Genomic DNA, 23,143 nt, shown 5'->3' on the forward strand with positions numbered 1-23,143 from the left:
AAATAGTAAACTGTATTCGAGCCTCATTTTAAAGGAGCATGATCGCTCTTGTGTGCCTCTATGCACCTGATCCATTAACCAGGTACACTTTTTATCATATGCATGTAAAAATCCATTCATCTTGAATCAAATCTCCATTCATCTTGAATCAAATCTCCATTCATCCTGAATCAAATCTCTATTCATCTTGAATCAAATCTCCATTCATCCTTAAATCAAATCTCAATTCATCCTGAATCAAATCTCCATTCATCTTGAATCAAATCTCCATTCATCTTGAATCAAATCTCCATTCATCCTTAAATCAAATCTCCATTCATCCTGAATCAAATCTCCATTCATCCTTAAATCAAATCTCCATTCATCCTTAAATCAAATCTCCATTCATCTTGAATCAAATCTCTATTCATCCTTAAATCAAATCACCATTTATCCTTAAAAAAATCCGTTGTGCTATTGCAAATCAACAGAACGACATCAACGGCCCTCACACTGGAACACCAGGGGGCACATAAAATTTCATTCTGATGCAGATGGTAAAGTGTCGCTGGTATGGTGTGCTACATGTGCTCAACACAGTGAGGTCTTGAAGAATGACAGTGTCAGGGGCCAGGCCAAGAAAGATTTAGACAACTACATCTCTGGTACCGTGTTCGTTACCAAATATACAGTCATAGTGTCTTCTGACACCTTTCTTCAAAAGCTCACGTCGTGGCCGTTGAGCGCTAGTCTCTGCTGTCGAAAACAGCATTATCTCGGACCAGCGTTAATGTCACTGTGCCACGACAGCCATGAATAGACAATGCCATTGAACAGGCATGGGCGGCTGCCTTTAGAAAAACTGCTTGCAAGAGAGCATCCAGTTATTACCAGACTTAATAAAACATGTGATGCAGATATCTCTCATTTTCATTTATAGTCTTGTTCCCAAAAAACGTGACATCATAATGTATATGTATAGAGTATCATGTAGGTATCAGAAGACTGATTTATTTATTCATCTACGTTTAGTTACTTGCTTCTTTAACACATAAAACACACAGACATTCAGGAAGTACATGTGTATCGGTAATTAATATGTACTTTTGGTTTCCCAGAGCTACTCGACTTTGTAGCTTTCAGTTTAGGTGTATTGTTTCCAGTCACTCTTCTTGCTCCTCAGAGGAGAGTGAAATTCAGCTCTCCCCATCACTCTCCTTTTATACCAGGAGAGCTACTGATCACCCTCCTCTATTATAAACAATTGTGCGTTTAGGTCTTGTAAAGGGAGACAACTTAGTTTCTCTGACAAGATGTTTACCTCCCCTGAATTACCCATTTACAAAGACACATGATCTGAATATGTCTTTTATATGGTTCTTTAGAGTTGATTTGCCTGATACATGGATTTAACTTAAAAAATTAACTTTGTTGTTAATTAATGTTGTTTTTATTTCAGCGGAACTGGGTGACTATGACCCTGAACGATTCACCCTCAAGCAATTCAAGGATTATCCTCTGTTACCAAAGGTTAGCTTGTTAATGAGTTACTAAACAGAAAATTTGAACAATGTTTGGAAGTAAAAAATTCCTGACATCAGTCTCAGTATAGTTCTTAAGATGGTGCATATACATGCTTGCACCTAAATACCTATACTTTTGTTTTATATTGGTTCCAAGTTTGTGGCGTGACAGTAAGCTGTCAGCGATGTTCATGTGGCTGTTTGGGCAGTCTAATGCTCCTTGAAGACCTCTTGTCTTGGTGTGCATATCTGTATCTCACATGTGGGAATGTTTGTCAGTAAGTTGCCTAAGGTGCGGTGGTTTATGTAGGACACTGCTAGTTCCTTTACCCATGAAACTGACCACAATCAATTCATGCATGTGAGAAATTTTCAGTATAGTGTTAAACAGCAATCAGATGAATAAATAAATAAGTTTACCACATTGATTTCTGTTGAAATACATGTCATGGAGTGTGACCAGATTCTGTGTGACCTTAATAAAGAATTTAATAGAACATTTTCTTGCAAGCCATTATATTTTATTGCTTAAAATAACTAGGAGACGATTGGTGTGGCTATAATTACAGAGTGTGGCAACAAAGTACAATCATGACAACAAAGTGCGATCCTAGCCGTGGATGAGCTACATATACATACTCATGTACCGGGGCCTGTTTCACAAAGCGCACGCAGGGTTTATACTTGCTCGTAACTTCCATGGCAACGAGTATTGCAGCGTTACGTTATCATAGTATTTACGTGAATGTGGCTTTGGATGCTTTGTGACACGGGGCCCAGGTGAGTTGTATATGTTGTGTGTCGGGAGAAAAATATTGATCATTCAGAAGAAAAGGTAATGTTATAAACAAACCCATAGCGATATACACATACAGTGTAGTGTACCTGTATTTGTTCTTACCTTATTGAGTCGTTTTGTATTGGGAGAGCAATGGTGAAGTATACTGTGCTCCAAAAGTAACTGAAAATTTATAAATGTAACGATGTCTGATTTACACAGACCATGACCAAAGATGAAGCAACGCTTTTAGAACTTACAAAAGAAATCCTGAAGGTACACGGCAGTTTACAAGGTGTGCCTGTGGCCAAGGCAGAGATCCAGTACATCAAGGAGGTACAGTTACTAGATGGCTATGGCATGGAGTACTACCTGGCCAAGGTAATTACAGCATTATCCAAGTCATGAGTCTGATGATATGATATGCTTATTAGTTAGCTTATCTCTTTGGCTTGTTAATTATTTTGGGGTAAAATATTTTCAGTTATAAAGAAATCCTTATGCACCAAATTACTATGTCAAAATTACTTGTAAATCTTTGTAGAGTCGGGACCCTTAAATACATTAAAATTTTGAGTTTTATTTATCAGGCATAATTCTGCATAATTTAAGCTTTTTTAGCATATGCTGTAATTTGCATAAAAGGCATCAAAATCATCTAAAGTGATCACATGAAGATGAAGACTTCAAAATGTCAGATTTCCAACTGTGAAAGCATGCATTTGATTTACATTTGTAATTTGAAAAAAAAATTGTTGGTTTCTTGTGTTTCTTGACAAAAATAATATGAAAAAATATGAACAGTAACATTCATGAGCATCTATTGACATGTGTGCTTGTCGCGATAAAACTGAAATATTGTTGAAAGCGACGTTAAAACTTTCACTCACTCACTCACTCACTCCTATTGACATGTATGCACTGATTATACTTTCTTCAGTTTATTCTGCATTATTGAATGCTGATTGGTGTCCTGCAGAGCATTTAATGAAGCAGATGAAGTCATAACTTTGAATTCTTTGATGTAAATTTTTTTTTTGTTTTTTTGAGGGTTTTGTTAAAGAAATATTGTTTAAAAATCAAACATCATTTAATGCTGTATTCCTCAGGATTCCTCAGGTAAGGAGTTGTACCTGGGTACTTCATACGCTGGTGTGTTTGCCAGACACCTAGACGGCCAGCCTGCTGTCTTCTTCAAGTAAGCGCTAGTTGTTCACATATATTCTCAGCTTTTGTGTGGCTTCCATATCATTTCTTAAATATCTTATAAAACTGAACACACCTCTCCTTCAATATCATATTATTGGGGGACATTTGTGACGATGTTTTGTTGAAGTTGTATTGAAGTGTGTTTCAATAAGGGGAGATGTGTAAATTAAAATTACTATGTCCAGGTGCGATAATCTGATCATTGTTCAAGTACACCTACTCAGTACATTTCAAAGAGGTGTTCATAATTGTTTGGTCAGAGTAATGTTAGCATAAAACAATAGACACAGATGAACATGTTTAGATCTTATTATATAGCCATTGTTTAATATCCTTCTGTTTCACAAGTGTCGTTGTTGCTGTTGTTGTTGTAGGTGGACAGAGATTGCTAATGTGTCACAGAGTAAGAAGACTCTGGAGATTGATACATCAAAAAGCTCAGTTCAGTACAGTCTGGTAAGTGGTCACCGTTCAGTCTGCATGTCTCTTGCATCAACAAATTATAACCATGTTTTGGTGTGAACACACCCATGTAATCATGTAGCAGGATCAAATTTGATCGCTGCTCTGTTACCTTAAAGGATGGATCAGTATTTGAACACTACTCTGGTAAACTGGCGCTAGATCAAATTTGAACAATGCTCTGTTACTCTAAAGGATGGATAAGTATTTAAACACTACTCTGGTACACTGTTGCTAGATCAAAATTTGAACACTACTCTGTTACTCGAAGGATGGATCAAAATTTTGAACACTTCTCTGTTACTCTAAAGGATGGATAAGTATTTGAACCCTACTCTGGTACACTAGTGCTAGATCAAAATTTGAACGCTACTCTGTTACTCTAAAGGATGGATCAGTGTTCGAACACTACTCTGGTACACTGGTACTAGATCAGATTTGAACACTGCTCTGTTACTCTAAAGGGTGGATCAGTATTTGAACACTACTCTGGTACACTGGTGCTAGATCAAAATTTGAACTCTACTCTGTTACTCTGGAGGATGGATCAGAATTTTGAACACTGCTCTGGCCAGCTGGTGGTTAAACTCAAATTTGCACACTAGTTTAAAAGTGGTTAAAACTAGGTGTAATACATCCCTTTGATATGCTTATGTTTGGAGTTTAACTTACATCAGAATACACACCTGGACTGATTGTTTGAGCACTTAAGTTGGAGACTTGAATTTCATAAACTTAAAATGTGGATAGTTTCATTACTTTCCTTCCATGATTTTTCCATACATGAATTTCATTTAAAACTAATGAAAGCACATATAATCTAAAGCAAAAAAGACATGTTGTAGCATCTTGCATTAAGGGTTTGGTGGGACATGGAGAGAATGTGGTGTGGAAAACACGCCCTGATTTCAGGCTGGTATGGCACAGTGGGCCTGTTTTTCGTGTCCGTGCTGGGTTGTCTCCCTTAGATAGATCTCCAAACATCTTTTCTGCGAACACAAGAATTTACTTATCATATATGTGCTAGTTGCGATCTTGCGATCACAGTGGGCCTGTTTTTCGTGTCCGTGCTGGGTTGTCTCCCTTAGATAGATCTCCAAACATCTTTTCTGCGAACACAAGAATTTACTTATCATATATGTGCTAGTTGCGATCTTGCGATCACAGTGGGCCTGTTTTTCGTGTCCGTGCTGGGTTGTCTCCCTTAGATAGATCTCCAAACATCTTTTCTGCGAACACAAGAATTTACTTATCATGTATGTGCTAGTTGCGATCTTATTAATTTATGCACTTCATACAGGTGTGTTTTTGTGTTTCCTGTCTTAATCAGATATATTAAAATAGTTGTTGTATAATTAAAAGGAACATTATGTATAGATAACAGGCACTTCATTTATTTGTAGTAATATTTCAGTATATATCCTAATATTGATTTGAAACTAATGGCATTTGACACGATATAAGGATCTATATTGAAATGTTTCTGTGACTACACCAGATTCATACCTAGTCTCTGATTTATTTTCAACTCGTTCATTTCACCTTCTCAGTCGGCAATTGCAGAGGTGAACGCTGAAGTATGATCGCTTTGCCCCAAAAATTGCTGAGGGGTGTGCCATTCTAACCTCAAACATTTGATCACAAAATCTTTGACTCTTGTGTTGTTAAATAAAATTTGATGTAATTAAAGTATTATTTTAGGCATGGAAATCAGTTATCATTATGGTCTAAACGCCTCTACACTATCGGATGGGAGTTGCCAGTGGTGGTCTAAAAATAGTACAATGCTCAGTACAGGGATGAGCCAATTGAAAAATGACGTCACGTGGCGCGAGATCTCAGGAAGCGCTGTCAGAATTGGAAGTTTTAGAGGCAATGGTGGAGAAAAAGATTGTGGATGGATGTTGTATTGAATGCAAATTGTTCGAAGATGGTTCAGTCCTTTGGGTAGTGTGCAGAATTTGCCAGGGCTTTTACTCTAAGAACTTTTTACTAAATTCAGGAAACCGCGGTTCTGGTTTCACAAATTTCCATCAATTTGGTTTGAGGTACCGACGTTATCAAGAAATGTAATGTGATTGACCTTATGTCCAAATTGTCAATTCATAGCCAAGCCGTCCTAGGGTCACAGACGACACATAGCAAAACTTCCGAGGAAACCAGTACTAGCCTACAAGCAATGCTAAATGAAAATGTGCTGAAATTCAACATTGGTCACTGCGGGCAACTTGTGAAAAAATTTCAACTCGCGCACTTCTTGATACTGAAAGGCAGGCCCTTTAAAGATGTTGAAATCGGCAAAATTTGAGAGGGAAAAAAAATTGGAAAGTGGGTGGCTTACACACCACGAAGTCTCTATAATGACCTGGTATTTGGCAGAAGATCTGTAGGTGACTTTTAATTTCTGCATTGCTTGCAGATTAATAGATACTCTAACACTCATAACTCCATGCGTTTTGTGAGGTTACATGTATGTGACATCGAGCAGACTTTAATAGTGTTTTAGCCTTTCAGTAATACTCGTTTGTGTTTGTATTTATCTTAAAAAATATTATTACTGAGGTAAGTTTATTTTTGCTGAGGAAGTATTGTTTTGCCTCAGCAGTTTTTTTTGGCTGAGGCAAAATTGTGAATTGAGAGCGCTGTATTTTATTTTATTTACTTGATTGGTGTTTTATGCTGCACCCAAGAATACAGGTATGTCTTATATACGACGGTGGCCAGCATTATGGGGTACCTAGGCTTTGTGTTCTATATCCAACAACCTATATGCTAATGAATGATTTTATTTATTTATTTATTTCATTGGTGTTTTACGCCATACTCAAGAATATTTCACTTATACAACGGCGGCCAGCATTATGGTGGGTGGAAACTGGGCACAGCCTGGGGAAACCCACGACCATCCGCAGGTTGCTGAGAGACCTTCCCACATACTGCCATAGAGGAAGCCAGCATGAGTTGGACTTGAACTCACAGCGACTGCATTGGTGAGAGACTCCTGGGTCATTACGCTGCGCTAGAGCGCTAACCAACTGAGCCACGGAGGCCCCGCAACTAATGAATGAAGCCATGTGGTAGTTGTGATCTAATTTTTCTTTTGATTATTTTTTCCACATAGGAAGATCCAGATACAGCAAAATACTTGTGTCACATGTGTCGCCTTCAACAGAAATTTTACAAATCGAATAAGAATACTCTCAAGTAAGTGTCTTGTATTGTCTTGTTTGCTGCTGTCTTGTTTGCTGTTATGTGTCTGGCTAACAGAAGTTTATGTGAATGTGCTGGGAATTGGATTAGATTATGTGCTCTTACAATTAACACACTGTTTCCACTGACAGTATTTTCACCAAGGGACATGAATGATTTTAAGAGAGTTTTCTCTAGCATTTGGTTGAAAAAATTTAGTACACCTGAATGTTTTTTTTGCCATTTTGTAAAATGATAAACTGGGTTTAAGGCATTTGTCATTTTGTTTTAAATGCAAACACTTAAGGAAAAAACAACTCCCATGCTAAGGAAAAAACTCCATCCATGAGTTAATTTACCGTTTATTTATGAGATTGTGTAGCCCTTAGCCATGAAAACGTGCTAACTAAAAAGTATGAAAAATTTTTGTACAAATCTTTGTCATGATGTTCTACTGCGGTGTATATTACTTGAGGAAAAAATTTTCTCACAGACTAACTTTCATGAAAGATAATTAACTTGAAAAAAAAAAATAGGTATCCCTGTTCTGTTGGAACATAGCCTTTGCTTTACCTACATACAGATTGCTAACAGAAAACCTCTCATTCAGAAATCATGCTGTTAATGTGTGCAAAGCAAAGTAGACAAGTTCCAGAGTATCAACAGGCTGTTCACACTCCTCTCGTACTTTACATTATTGAAGGACATTAAACATACAAGCACATACATATATCTCTGATGCATATACCTTTATTCTGCTTTCCAAGCCTGTGTTTAATTCTTAAATTCCTTTAAATGGCAATTTTTAATTTTACTCATGTACTGTTTTGCAATTGTCGATGTCTTGAAGAAACGTCTGGATGCTTTGTGAAGTTCTAACATTTATATTGTGATGTTAAATGTTGCAAACCTGGCTTGTTGTTTGTTGGCCCTGAAAATTGCTGAATTGCATGTTTAGTTTCTGTTTCGTTATTTGTTTCATTTTTAGTGTGAGCATGAGTGACCTGACAAATGAGAATGAAGCTGAGCATGACATTATCCCGTAAGCTTTTGTTTTTGTTATTGTGTACAAGTAAACACTGCATAGAAATATAACACCAGAAGCAGGAGTGTACTTTATGGTTGCCTTGTAATTGTTTAGTCTGTTGGTTTGAATGATTGACGTTCGGATGTGAATGCTTCATTTGTACAAATATTTGTGGTAAACAGGTGAAATGGTTTTAGATAACAGTCAAAGACGGTTCTGAGCGCACCCAGTGTACATTATCATATGTTTAGGACACACCTGTATTTTAGCAACAACTAGACCAGGTTGGGGTTTTTATGTCATCAAAAGACTATTTCACATCCAGTCAAGAGTCCAGCATAAACCACACCACTGTGTCATGTACATGTACCTGACCTGAAAAATCTTCTGGTGCAAAATCTTAACCAGACCTGGATTTGAGTACTAGCATGTGATCTTCCAGAGCAAGGACATGTTGTCTGCAGTAAGACCGACACCTACTGAAACACATGCATCAGTTACCTGCATGTGAATAATAGGTGTAACATTTGAAATCATGGAAGTGCATGCCCACTGTTTACATGTAGATGTATATGCATGCCACAACATGTACCATTTCTCTACATATAAATATGGGCACCCCATGTTTATGTAGCAATACATGCGTCAGTATATTTTTTATGTTGTTTGCTGAAAAAATAGGAATAATGTTGTAACTTATTGATTTAGGAATATGTGTAAACTTTGAAATGATGCGTCAGGTCTATGTGTATCTAGCTGGATACATTTTCTTGTTGGTGTTAACAAGCCAGCAGTTAACTAAAAAGGGGAATGTTTGGAAGGAAAATAGAGAGAATGTGTATTCAACAACAATGTCCAGTTTGTCATTTTCTGAAACAAATTCCCGAAAAAAACGAAAAAGGAGTCACTGTCACAGTCGATGAAGGTTTGCTGATAATGATTCTTATTGGAGATATGTACAGTTCTTAAAGCCCAGTTTCGGTTTAAATTGAGCATGAAATCTGGATTTAACACAGAAGTATCTGGGGGTGAGATGGTGAGATAAATAGGAAATTCAGTAAAGTGGCAAGACAATGGAATTCCCCCTCAGAGATATGATATTGACACACATGTCACCTATAGTGACCATAGTGTTGAAGTATTAAGGAACTGGCCAATGACTCTTTATCGAATACATCATCATTTTTATGTCCTATTTTGGCAGGATGTCAACTGACGGGACTTGTCCCATTGGTTTTGATAGGGTGCTTTCTAGGAACATACAGACACATTGGTGAAGTTTAGCAGATTTTTAGGATATTTTTACTGCTGTATTATTTAATGGAGTGTAGCCCTACTTGACAGTTTGACATTTATATGTAATTGAGAACCCTTTAGTTCATGTACACTTTTTGCAATTCCTCAGACAGACTGTGCATAATTAAGTGTCACAGCTTATCTATTAATATAGGCATATATGCCATAAAAAAAAAACCTGTGTTACAAGGTGATGAAAATACCCAACTTTTTTTCTCTTTACAACATTCCTCACTAAACTGCACATGTGGACTTCATTCACATTTCCCAATCAGTCTGTCACCCTTTGGTACTCTCACACTTAAAGTGATTAAATTCACGTCTTAATATTGTCCCTTAAGATTTACCAATATTATATATCTCATCGTTTTTTTCTGTTGCTGTTCACGCTTTTTTTGCACCTTAAAGGTGATTCCCCCTATACCCTCCTATGACTCCTCTGAACACACAAGATCACTTACTATGATACAAGAAAGTGGCAGAGTGTTGCACCTTATAAATGATTCCCCCTATACCGTCCTATGGCTCCTCTGAACACACAAGATCACTAACGATGATACAAGAAAGTGGCAGAGTGTTGCACCTTATAAGTGATTCCCCCTATACCGTCCTATGACTCCTGAACATACAAGATCACTTACTATGATACAAGAGAGTGGCAGAGTGTTGCACCTTATAAGTGATTCCCCCTATACCCTCCTATGGCTCCTCTGAACACACAAGATCACTTACTATGATACAAGAGAGTGGCAGAGTGTTGCACCTTATAAGTGATTCCCCCTATACCCTCCTATGGCTCCCCTGAACACACAAGATCACTTACTATGATACAAGAAAGTGGCAGAGTGTTGCACCTTATAAGTGATTCCCCCTATACCGTCCTGTGACTCCCCTGATCACACAAGATCACTTACTAAGATACAAGAAAGTGGCAGAGTGTTGCACCTTATAAGTGATTCCCCCATACCGTCCTATGGCTCCTCTGAACATACAAGATCACTTACTATGATACAAGAGAGTGGCAGAGTGTTGCACCTTATAAGTGATTCCCCCTATACCCTCCTATGGCTCCCCTGAACACACAAGATCACTTACTATGATACAAGAAAGTGGCAGAGTGTTGCACCTTATAAGTGATTCCCCCTATACCCTCCTGTGGCTCCTCTGAACACACAAGATCACTTAGGATGATACAAGAGAGTGGCAGAGTGTTGCACCTTATAAGTGATTCCCCCTGTACCCTCCTGTGACTCCCCTGAACACACAAGATCACTTACGATGATACAAGAGAGTGGCAGAGTGTTGCACCTTACAAGTGATTCCCCCTATACCCTCCTATGGCTCCTCTGAACACACAAGATCACTTACTATGATACACGAAAATGGCAGAGTGTTGCACCTTATAAGTGATTCCCCCTATATCCTCCTGTGACTCCCCTGAACACACAAGATCACTTACGATGATACAAGAGAGTGGCAGAGTGTTGCACCTTATAAGTGATTCCCCCTGTACCCTCCTGTGACTCCCCTGAACATACAAGATCACTTACGATGATACAAGAAAGTGGCAGAGTGTTGCACCTTACAAGTGATTCCCCCTATACCCTCCTATGGCTCCTCTGAACACACAAGATCACTTACTATGATACACGAAAGTGGCAGAGTGTTGCACCTTATAAGTGATTCCCCCTATACCCTCCTGTGACTCCCCTGAACATACAAGATCACTTACTATGATACAAGAAAGTGGCAGAGTGTTGCACCTTATAAGTGATTCCCCCTATACCCTCCTGTGACTCCCCTGAACATACAAGATCACTTACTATGATACAAGAAAGTGGCAGAGTGTTGCACCTTATAAGTGATTCCCCCTATACCCTCCTATGGCTCCCCTGAACATACAAGATCACTTACTATGATACAAGAAAGTGGCAGAGTGTTGCACCTTACAAGTGATTCCCCCTATACCCTCCTGTGGCTCCCCTGAACACACAAGATCACTTACGATGATACAAGAGAGTGGCAGAGTGTTGCACCTTATAAGTGATTCCCCCTATACCCTCCTGTGACTCCCCTGAACATACAAGATCATTTACTATGATACAAGAAAGTGGCAGAGTGTTGCACCTTACAAGTGATTCCCCCTATACCCTCCTGTGGCTCCTCTGAACACACAAGATCACTTACTATGATACACGAAAGTGGCAGAGTGTTGCACCTTATAAGTGATTCCCCCTATACCCTCCTGTGACTCCCCTGAACATACAAGATCACTTACTATGATACAAGAAAGTGGCAGAGTGTTGCACCTTATAAGTGATTCCCCCTATACCCTCCTATGGCTTCCCTGAACACACAAGATCACTTACTATGATACAAGAAAGTGGCAGAGTGTTGCACCTTATAAGTGATTCCCCCTATACCCTCCTGTGGCTCCTCTGAACGCACAAGATCACTTACTGTGATATAAGAAAGTGGCAGAGTGTTGCACCTTATAAGTGATTCCCCCTATACCCTCCTATGGCTCCCCTGAACACACAAGATCACTTACTGTGATACAAGAAAGTGGCAGAGTGTTGCCAGCTTGTATTTGACAGCTTGGCCAACAAATTGATGTCAGAATCAATTGAATGACATGTTAATGACTATGGATAAACCATTTTCATTCTATATATTTCTGTAAAAGAGTCTTTGATTTCTTTTTACTCCTCACCTGGAACACATTTTTCAAAAAGGAATGTAATTTCATATTCGTTTTATTTATTTATTTTCTGAAGGTTTCCGTTGGCATTAAGTTTTGACATACATTCTATAATGACTTGTGAGTCAGTGTGTCTATGGAAGTTTTTAAGCTCTGGTATGTAGCTGGATTAGGACTAATAAATTATAGCTCATTTGACAAGCGCATTTAAAGTGTTGCATCTAATTTAAGATTACTTTTAGGCATCTGTTTTTTTTTTTAAGAAAGCTTTTAAAATTAACAGATAATTAACAGTTGTGCAACATTTGTATTTAATTTGACAAGTGTATTTAAAGTGTTGCATCTAATTTAAGATTACTTTTAGGCATCTGTTTTTTTTTTAAGAAAGCTTTTAAAATTAACAGATAATTAACAGTTGTGCAACGTTTGTATTTAATTTTAGATGAAAGAATATATTTTTCTTTTTCTTTTTCTGAAGAATCAGGATATTACGCAGATGTATGGAATTGGATAGTAACTCCTTCAAACAAAGTAGCCCAGCTCATATATACCTCTTAATACAGAAGCAAAATATTTCTTTGATTTCTGCGTAAAGAAGCATGTGACCAATTCTTGATATATTGATTTCTTTCCCCTTGAATGCTAAACAAGCGTGCTTGTATGGTGTACATAAACAGGTGTGTCATAAGCACACATAGACCAGTCGGTTAAGGAACTGTGTTTAACAGCTCTGTTTATTCAGCTCTAGAGCTTTAAGGGAGGGGAAAGAAACCACTGGTAAATATCGACTTCAGCAGGCTGCCCTACAGACTTCAGACCCAACTTTTTATGTCAGCCATTTGGATGTAAAAGAATGGAAAAAAAAAAAATAAAAGATGTAGCAGTAATGGGGTATTCATTTTTATGTAACCAAGTTAAAATAAAATTAATAAGTCAGAATTAGTCATCAGGAGAGATATGTGATCTGATGTTACATGCACATCCACAATTAATGGCATCTTAGATGTGATGGGAAGATTGAACCATTGCATGTCAACTGCACGTACATGTGATCAACACATTCTACTTCCCCTCTGTACCTCATCCACGCAGCGTGAGGCTCCCCCTCCAATAGAGCCACATCTAAGCTACAGCTGCAGTGACAGCTAAACAGGTGGTTGGTGCGTCTTATAGACAGTGTGACTTGAGATGGAGTGGTCCTGTATGTATAGAATGTGTCACAGCTGGAAATCTTCTTATGTGTGTTGGATGTAACTGGACGTGGAATAGACCGTTTTGGCTGACACAGATAAAGGGTATTTATGTGCCTCCTTTCTTTTGTTTGCTGTTTCTATATACACTTGTATCATACGTAAAGTGATGAAATTGAAGACTTCCTGAATTTGTCATTCTCATTTGTGTCAGTAATTTGATCCTGTTCAAGCATTGTAAGTAGTAATTGTGTATTTGTTGATGAGCTAGCATTAATTTGTTTTAGTGTGCCAAGACTTTATTTGATACAAAAGAATGGGTATCATTTTTATGGCTGGATTATCCTTGAACACATTTTTAAACTATGGCAAACTATAATAAAATACAGATGTTATGTCATCACAATAAGTTAAGCATCTGAGCTACGTGACTGAATAGCCTTATGTTCACCATTGCTCACGATTTTAATGTCACCTTATTAAACGTCAGTACCGGGGCCTGTGTCGCCAAGGTGGTTAATGCGGCAGGCTCTGTCTGGTTTCCTCCCACCATAAGGCTGGTTTCAGTCATATAAGTGAAATATTCTTGAGTACGGCATAAAGCAGTAATCAAATAGATAATTAAACTTCAGTAATCTTTAATAATAATATTGTGTGTGTGTACATTTACATATGCTACATGAGGTACAGTAGACATCACTTATGTTCTTCGAGAGTGGGGTGGGGGTGAGTCATCCTTAAAGGTGTATGTGTTTCAGTAACATTGACACAAAAGGTACAGGCTCAATACTAGCCTTGGACAGGCCATCTCTAGTATGACCATTTGTTGCAGATCAGTGTGGTGTGCATATCTGTTCACAACAAGTGCAAAAGTATCTTTAACTTGCCAAAGGCTGTTAGTTTTACCCCGACCCTCTGGTTTCCTCCTCCATAAAATTGATGACCATTGTATTAGTAAAAACAAGTCTTGGTGGTGAGTGTTGTGTTAAACAACAATAGATACATATTACATTTTTGGGGTTGAATGTAAAGTATTAATGAGTATGATCATTATTTGGCATTAAACCATCTGAACAGGTATAACTGGTGAGAAGTGAGACCACTCAAGGTTTCAAACCGTGTTACCAGATCTAAATCACATCCACTAATCTGAAAAAAAGGAGGGTATCTTAAATGAGGTTCCTACACAAACATCAGCAGTGAGCAAACAAATGAAGCTCTGGATGTTCTGACCTGTTTGATTGGTGGAAAAGTCTAGAAAGTAGATCATGGCTTATGTAAGTGTCGCGGAATTCCTCACAGAGTTGGCATGTGTAATGTCAAGCACACCATCACCATGCAGGGCAAACATTCATCAGGCTTCTGTGGCAACATAATTAACTCCTGAAACTGGGCACTGGACTTGAAGAGTGAGGAATTATCAGAAAGGTAGAATCTATAAACACTTTAGGTTAACAGATTCAGGAAACAATTGGCCCATCATTAAAAAATGTTTGTTGGGCATATAACCATGCAATCTTCCAGGAAAGAAATCTATAAACTTTTTGTTTATAAAAACATCTGAGGATGAGTTTGTTCTGTACTTATAGTTATGCGTATCTTTCATAATGAACTGAAAAAGAAAAAAAAATCACTTATTAGTTGACTGCAATGAACTTGTGTTAATTTTTTACACTGACACACAGCATTTTGAGTGGTCAGTATAAAGACATACAAAGAGCTGGTTGGCGTATAAAATGGCACCTTTCCTTGAATTGGGGTTCACAAAGGGTCTGAGCAAATCTGATTATGCTGCCAGTGCTTAGCTCATTATGTAATTTGCTTATATTTAATCACGGGGTAACAAATACTGCATGCAGGTGAGCTGGTTGCAATCTTGTTTGTTTCTTGTATTTAAATGACGAGCAGGCATAGTTTTACCTGGATAATTAAGAACTTGTGCCAGTTCATATAGGCTTTCTACTTACTCGCCAAAATGCAAAGACTAGCTATAACACACATGACCAGGATCCTATGAATAATCTTCAGTACTTACTCGACGGCTTAAAACTCCACTCAAACAAGTAAATAAATAAATAAATACTTACTCTAGCGTGTAGGTCAAAGTGCACTTATGACTCTCTAACATTGACAGTTTAAATAAGGAGTTAAATTCACTTTATGTGTACATCAGTGAAGAGTATGGACACATGACATTGTTCCCTAGACTGGAGCATTTCTATTATTATAATATGCAGCCAGAATGTGGTGATGACATTTAGGGGGAGGGGTTGTGTGTGTCGTGGGGAACTAGTAAAGGCAGCCATCTGTGGCAGTTCTTTGTGAGAAAAAGTTGTAAGCACCTTGTTTGTTTTTCCCAATTTGCTATTTAAATGATCTCCAGAATACACATCATGATCATCATGTCATCATGATGTAACACCAAATACACCTGGGGCATTTGTTTTTTGTTGTGTCGTGGGGAACTAGTAAAGGCAGCCGTCTGTGGCAGTTCTTTGTGAGAAAGAGTTGTTAGCACCTTGTTTGTTTTTCCCAATTTGCTATTTAAATGATCTCCAGAATACACATCATGATCATCATGTCATCATGATGTAGGCCCCTAACACCAAATACACCTGGGGCATGTTCATCATTGACTGCTACATGGTATACTGTGTACTGATAAGATTTTGCGCTTAGACATGCATCTTCAGTTCATGTATCTATTCTGATCCCTGGGTGTGTGACAGGTGTGGCTGTGATCAAGGTCAGTCCGCCAGGTGATGGTAGAGGAAAGTCAATCAGCCATGTAATTACACTCTACTATAAACATCTTGAAATGGTTATGCATGAAAATATGCAAGTTATAGTTAATATGTAGTATACCTGCATGACCATGACTGATGATATACTTAAATTACACATTAAGGCAGAAAACTTCTGTTTCAGTAAATTGGAAATATTGTGCGTGGAAAGTCTATATAATCTGTACCGTTGTTTCTCAGAAAGAAGTTCGACAGCAATGGACGTAAATAATAATTAGCAATAGCATGTCTTATGTGGATTGGAAAAGCCCATCACAGTATAGTGAATACAAAACAGTAGTGAATTAAACAAATTTGTGCACTTGTCATATCCATTAAGTTGGGCGGGCTTTGATGCATAAACTTCTTTGGAATGAAAACACTGTTTCTTTGAAGTATTGAATATTGAGTGAAATTTGACTGTCATGAATATTGTTTAAGTAAGAGATGAAAGATACAATCTGCTGGTTAGTTGTCTCTTTCACTTCTCAGTATTCAGTATTTATGGTATTCAGACTTTATTCTGTTTAGTATTTACACCGTAGAATTTTGCGTGAATCCTATGAAATGAGTTGTGGATTAGTAGTCATAGTGACGAGCCATGTATGAAAGGAAGGGAATAATCAGTATTATTCAACCTTAAACATTTCTGGGGGTCTCCGTGGCTCAGTTGGTTAGCGGTCAAGCACAGCGTAATGACCCAGGAGCCTCTCACCAATGCAGTCGCTGTGAGTTCAAGTCCAACTCATGCTGGCTTCCTCTCCGGCCGTATGTGGGAAGGTTTGCCAACAACCTGCGGATGGCCGTGGGTTTCCCCCAGGCTCTGCTCGGTTTCCACCCACCATAATGCAGGCCGTCGTCGTATAAGTGAAATATTCTTGAGTACAGCGTAAAACACCAATCAAATAAATAAATAAATTAAACATTTTTAATATCTGTGGTGGGATTTATGATACCTGAAATTTAGGAACAGCATCGCATTGATGTGAGGCATACATGTAATAAGTTGTCGATAGTTGATATAAGAGTGTTTCAGTGCCCTTTGCATGTATCCATGCGTCACATAGGTGACAGTGTTTGTGTTTTTCTGTACATGTATCTGTTGAATGTGTAGACGTGCATATCGGTGTACAGGTCGATGTGTCTGCATACAGATAAAAATAATCAGCACTCCAAGTTTAAGTATGGATATCTAGGTGACATTGTTCAGAAGTGATGATGACCTAGAAACATGCTAATATTCCACCCAAAAAGTCCACACAGTTTTGCAGTAAGTATTAAAAATTAATCCAAGGGCCACCTTGACAAAACTGTGTGTATCAAATTTCTTGTGAGGTTTTTTCTTAAGTAACATTATTTGGGTTATGTGACTTGACACGAAAAGTTGCCCATAAGGCATGAAGTACTGAATTTTTTAACATTCTGAAGTTTGTATCCATGTACTACATACAGGTGTCTGGATGAAAGTTATATAGGCATAGATAGAGGTCATAGACTGGTGTGAACTGTCAGCACTGTGCATAGGAGTGCTTAAGGAACTATTTTACAGGAGTGTATTTAGAAGCCTGTTCACCCATTTGTACACATGTATGTCCATATACGTGTAGGCATAAGTCATTTGCTTGATTGGTGTCAGACTCTTGCTATCCTATTTCTTCTAAAATTTGGGACACCTGGTTTGCTCATTTTAGCCAATGTATATGTAATTCTAGCAAGAATATTGAGTTTCCTTTTTCTCACATGGTTAGACCATCTTATTAACAACATACTCATACCTTAAGTTTTCCAAAAAGCTGGTAAAGAAATGTAATATTGTACTTTCAACACTAATGTGTGTCCCAAATTTTAGAAGAATTAGGGTAAAACCCCTAATCTGGCGAACATCATCTATGATACCTTGTTTGACTAGATAAGTGATGTATATATTTACTTGTATCAAGAAACATTTAGATAATTTCAGTTCATCCATTTCATCTGCACTTTGCATTATAACAGTACCCTTTACATTGACATGCATTTGGTAACTGGAAGCAGGCCATGGTTGCTTTGCGTGGCTAAGACACAGCCACACAAGAGCAGGTTCAGTCCCTATCTCAGGTCGCCCTACTTTGAGTGAACACCTTGATGACAGTAAGCTATTGTGTAGTCTTGCATGAAGTTAGCTGGAAACTGCTTACCTTCCACCAGAATGATATTTCTCACACACGAGAGAGTGTGCCAATAACTCGATCGCCAAAGGAAAGTTGTTCACTCCAGACACTCCAGTTTTCTCCAGCCATATAACTGCCAGGCTACCATCATATAACAATGATAACTAAAACAAAGATTGACTGGCATTAAACAGCAATCTGGAGAGTCACACATGTGTCTAAAATTTGAATGTTTCAGAGATATTCAGCAGTCTGTTCCTCCTCACACTGATATTCCTGATGTGGTGAGTATTCTCAGCTGTCTCCTTCATATATTTATTTACTTATTTATTTATTTGATTGGTGTTTTACGCCGTGCTCAAGAATATTTCACTTATACGATGGGTGGGTGGAAAATGGACAGAGCTCGGGAAACCCAGGACCATCTGCAAGTTGCTGGCAAACCTTCCCACTTACTCTCCTTCATATATACATGTCAATATGGTAATAGTTAAACAATGTCTCCAGTGGAATATAAAAACGTTTCAAAGAGGCTATACCAGGGATTTTGGGGCAAAAAAAAATCCATAAAATCAAAGCAGATTTTCAGTATTTACCAAAGAAGGGCTCAAATTATTACCTTTCAGTACAAAATGATTTCAAAGTTTCACAAAGTTATAATGCGACCTTTATTGCCAATTTGGAACGCTAGCTCACGCACAGACAAGGTTGATATTTTGAGATAATTATTTGGTTAATTATCCTAAAATATTTGCAAAAAGTCAATTGGATTTGCACTGATCAATGTTTCTGCCAAAAATTTTAAATTTGGATATTATATTTGTTGATACGGGACAAACCTTGTACAAAGATATATACATGTACATACATTTTACATTGGGAGTGGAAGGAGTCAAGGAGATTGTTCCGGTGTGTTTTACTGTCAGTGTGCATTATAGCCTTGCCTTAAAATAAATGCATTTTTATAAGAGAAAGACACACATCTGTATGGTGATCAAATTACATCTCTTAGCACGATTTCCAGTATTCCATGATGCACAAAGTGATTAATGCCATTAATTAGTTAAAGTCTCCCTGAATGATTAGACAAGGGCCAACTGAAAATCTGCTGTGAATGATTATGGGGCTGTAAAAACCATATTTTGGAAATTAGTTTGTTTTGTACCTGCCTTGAAAAAGTAAACAAAAACTAAATTGAGTATGAAGAGGATAGTAATCGACTGGATTGTAACGTTTTTTCTTTCATGTGAAATACATTTGATTTTAGACTTGACCTGCAGAACATTTGGTGTTTGCTTGAAAATCCTGACATGTAACACATAGGCCTACTGATCGTGGGACCATAGTGACTGACTATATACGCTAACTGATATTTTTTGTCTAATGTTTACGCCGGGTACCCTGGATTTCTCCGTCCCATACAACTGACCGTTATTCTATACGTATGGTGTTATAAAGCAGTAATGGGATAAAATACATTTTAAAAACTTGTTATTTTAGACAGTGTGCACATTTTTCCGGATGAGTATGACACCCATGACAGGAGATGTTGATTCTGTATGGTGACTGAAGTAGACAGATTAGAGTAGATGGATGAGGCATTTTGCATATATTTGTACCTAGCTCTGTTGATTAACACAGATCTAGACGACAACTGGCTTATGAAGTGAAAGTAGTCATTGTGACAGTTCTCGCATCACTGGGTGACAATAATGCATATCTAATGACCAAAGTGGGGAATGACCTGATAATGATTGTGTTGATAGACATGTTGAGTCGGGCTCCGAGTACTTGTGAAATTGAACGTGTATTCATTGCATATCTTAACACATGTGGCCCAAAGCTGACACCTCTTGTCACGGTACACCGACACTTTGTACAGTAGTCAGTTAGTGTGTGTGTCTATATATACTTGTATAAACTTTCAGGTAGGTACTGTGTAACCAGGCTGTATACCTATCCATTCAGGCCTCTCATATTGCAAGAACTTGGATCTGGCTGTCCTGTCACACATTATATAGCTCAATCTCTGTTATTTTCAGGCCAGTTCCCACAGCTCTTTAACCTGTGTTCAAGACAACAGACTTGCTCAGGGTAAGATACACATACCTGTATGTCTCACAGCTCCTCTCATTAGGAAGTGATCATGCTTGTTTGCATGTATGTATGTATGTATATATGTAATATTTTGCTCTACTTTTTTGGTGTGGGATAATACATGTAAGCATAGACTTAAGTATCAGCTCATGTACATACATGTAGAAAACACCAAAATTGTACAACCTGCAAACCGTTTCTGTGCTGCATTGCTGCAGGTTACGCTGTTTAGGAGAGTATTGTCTTGGCAGACTCAGCATTCATTGTCCAGTAGAAAATGTACAAAGCTCTTTGTTTTAGCATATCAAAAAATGCAATTCTAGAATCAGTTTTATAAAGGCTCTATGCACCCAGACTACTATGCATGTAAATCAAGATGTAAGTTATTTTGAAGACATTGGTGAGGGTCATGACTTGATCTGGCACAAATACATACACAGTTGTGCTACAGCAGAGATTCTCTGTGTGTTTATAATACCCTTTATGAAATCATGTCTGAGTTTTGTGTGATCAAAAGTCATCGGATAGAATTGATCTCCCCTTGACATTTACCACAGTTCCCCATATATGGCTTCTTAAACTGATAACTATCGAAGATTGTGAGTGACTAACCTGGTTTATTGGTTTGGTTTATAGTGGGAGAACAAAAATAGTGCTTAGAACAGCATGAATTCCACTCATAATGTTCATTTTTGTACCTTAACAGTTTACACATACTCCTAAAATTCTCCTGGTCCCCGGACAGATATCTTATCACCTACTTATGTGTACATGTATGGGCAGAAACTGATAGTCTACATGCATGTGTTCATGGAATTATTTGGGTAAGACTATCTTGCTGGGAATCAGATATATGTGTGATCTACTTCTGCATGTAAGATACAATTGTACACAGTTTGACAAGTTTTGAATATTGTTGACTTATAGTGGTCAAACCACACCTAGCCAGTCATATCCTTGTCTGAGGAAGGGCTTTATGAATGTAAATCTGTGCAAATAGATCTATTCAACCCACGGTCCGAAACTACGTAGTGTCATAAAGTTATGAAATGAATTCAAGATGTTTGCATAGGCGTGTGTATGGTACAGGTGTAGAGCAGTTTATGACGGGAAAGCTTGTTTCGCACAGCTTTTTCATGAACTAGACGGGTAATGGCCAAGGTTGAGGGCTGTTGTCATACTTCATAACAGGCTGAATAAATTTTAAAAAATTCAGCTTATTTTTCTTTCGCAAGTGATCATTATGCCTGGCTGGCGTGTATTAAATGAGATGTTTAATAAACTACAACATGTAATCCAGCTACAGAACATAAGATGATGCAGTAGGTTGTTTTCTTACAATTGTACAACATAAAGAAGTAGGCTTGCGAAATCTTATTTAACACACGAACTGCTTTAAGAGCTGTACAGATACCCTGTGCATATACCTGGCGATATATGCTACGCGTCCAAATCTGGACAGACCAGTGTCAGTCTTGATGAACCTGTTTGTCGGTTTTGTCTGTGACATGGGCATTCGCATGCAAACACGTAAATGTGAATCAATCACGAAACTATAGTAGTGACATTCATGTAGAATATCTATCGTTTTTTAGGCCATGCCAGTTTAAATTACTGTTTTACAACAGCTTTGTTGTTTTTTCAAAGTCAGATGAGGACAAATATTAAAACTTGATAATCATCAAATTTGTGGAAAATGTGGACTATATTACAACAGTTTTTCAAAAACAGGAAAATCATTATATCAAGCAAAATAAAAAGGTGGATTTTATTTTTTTTTCCCATTTTTTTTTTTTTAAGTGTCAGTTCTCCCATGAAACACACTCTGCTGTCAACTTGTTACAATATAATTCTTGTACTATATAGTTTAAAGCAGTTTTCACCACTTTTGTGTTAAACTTAAACACAGCTTGCATATGAAATACTTATGTTAAACTATGGACTACAGCCCATTTCATTGCTTATAAGCATTTATTTTTTTTCATCAGCATCCTTTGATGTTTTTACAGAGCATGTTGTAACACAGTGGTTAAAATGCTTGTCTTTCAATGACTAGGCTTACACTTTCACTGGTCAAACCAAGATACCTTTTCAAACCCGGTCCTAGATAAGGAATTTGTAGATTCATGCCTGTCTCCCACCAATATGGTTTCTGTATCTATCAGTAACTTGCCATAGGTTGGTGGTTTTCTTCGGTTTCGGATTCCTAACTAGTAAAACTGACCGCCATTGTGTAAGTGAAAAATTTCATGAGTATGACATTACAAACAACAGTCATATAAATAAGTAGAAGGCCTCTGTGGCAGAGGTGGTTGGCTTGTCAGGGTGGTGCAATGAGCTATGAACCTCGCCTCAGTGCAGCTGCTGTGAGTTCAAGTCCAGCTCATGCTGACTTCTTCACTTTCTTGGATGGAAGTGGGTTTTCCCTGGCCTCTGTCCGGTTTCCTCCCACCATAATGCTGGTCACCGTCATATAAGAGGTAATTTATTGAGTGCGGCATAAAACACCAATCAAATAAATAAGTAAATATAAATAAGTAAAATAAACATGATTTTGATTGGTTTGAATCCAGTTCTGGCTGATCCGCTTACTGCTTGATGTAATTATTGCATGGTAAGTTGCTTGGTAAGTTCACACAGGTATTCAGTGGTCTTTCAGCTTATATGAGACTGGAAATTTTTACCGCTGTTATGACCAAAAAAAAAACATTATTACCTCAAAGAGAAAATGATATTGATTGTGTTTGTATTTGTTTTCA

The 23,143-nt window shown here is 37.8% G+C and overlaps 1 protein-coding gene across 1 annotated transcript in view; it reads left to right on the forward strand.

The window, feature by feature from the left end:
* LOC135466491 (tyrosine-protein phosphatase non-receptor type 14-like) overlaps positions 1-23,143 on the forward strand; it is a 46,172-nt gene that overhangs the window by 14,674 nt on the left and 8,355 nt on the right. The window contains exons 5-12 of the mRNA XM_064744003.1: positions 1,439-1,509; positions 2,503-2,661; positions 3,390-3,478; positions 3,864-3,945; positions 7,073-7,155; positions 8,129-8,182; positions 18,526-18,571; positions 20,330-20,381. Coding sequence (XP_064600073.1) covers positions 1,439-1,509; positions 2,503-2,661; positions 3,390-3,478; positions 3,864-3,945; positions 7,073-7,155; positions 8,129-8,182; positions 18,526-18,571; positions 20,330-20,381 — 636 coding nt within the window. The remainder of the gene's footprint in view (positions 1-1,438; positions 1,510-2,502; positions 2,662-3,389; positions 3,479-3,863; positions 3,946-7,072; positions 7,156-8,128; positions 8,183-18,525; positions 18,572-20,329; positions 20,382-23,143) is intronic.

Source organism: Liolophura sinensis, chromosome 6 (genome assembly GCF_032854445.1).
Source record: "Liolophura sinensis isolate JHLJ2023 chromosome 6, CUHK_Ljap_v2, whole genome shotgun sequence".
In the NCBI taxonomy this organism is placed as follows: domain Eukaryota; kingdom Metazoa; phylum Mollusca; class Polyplacophora; order Chitonida; family Chitonidae; genus Liolophura; species Liolophura sinensis.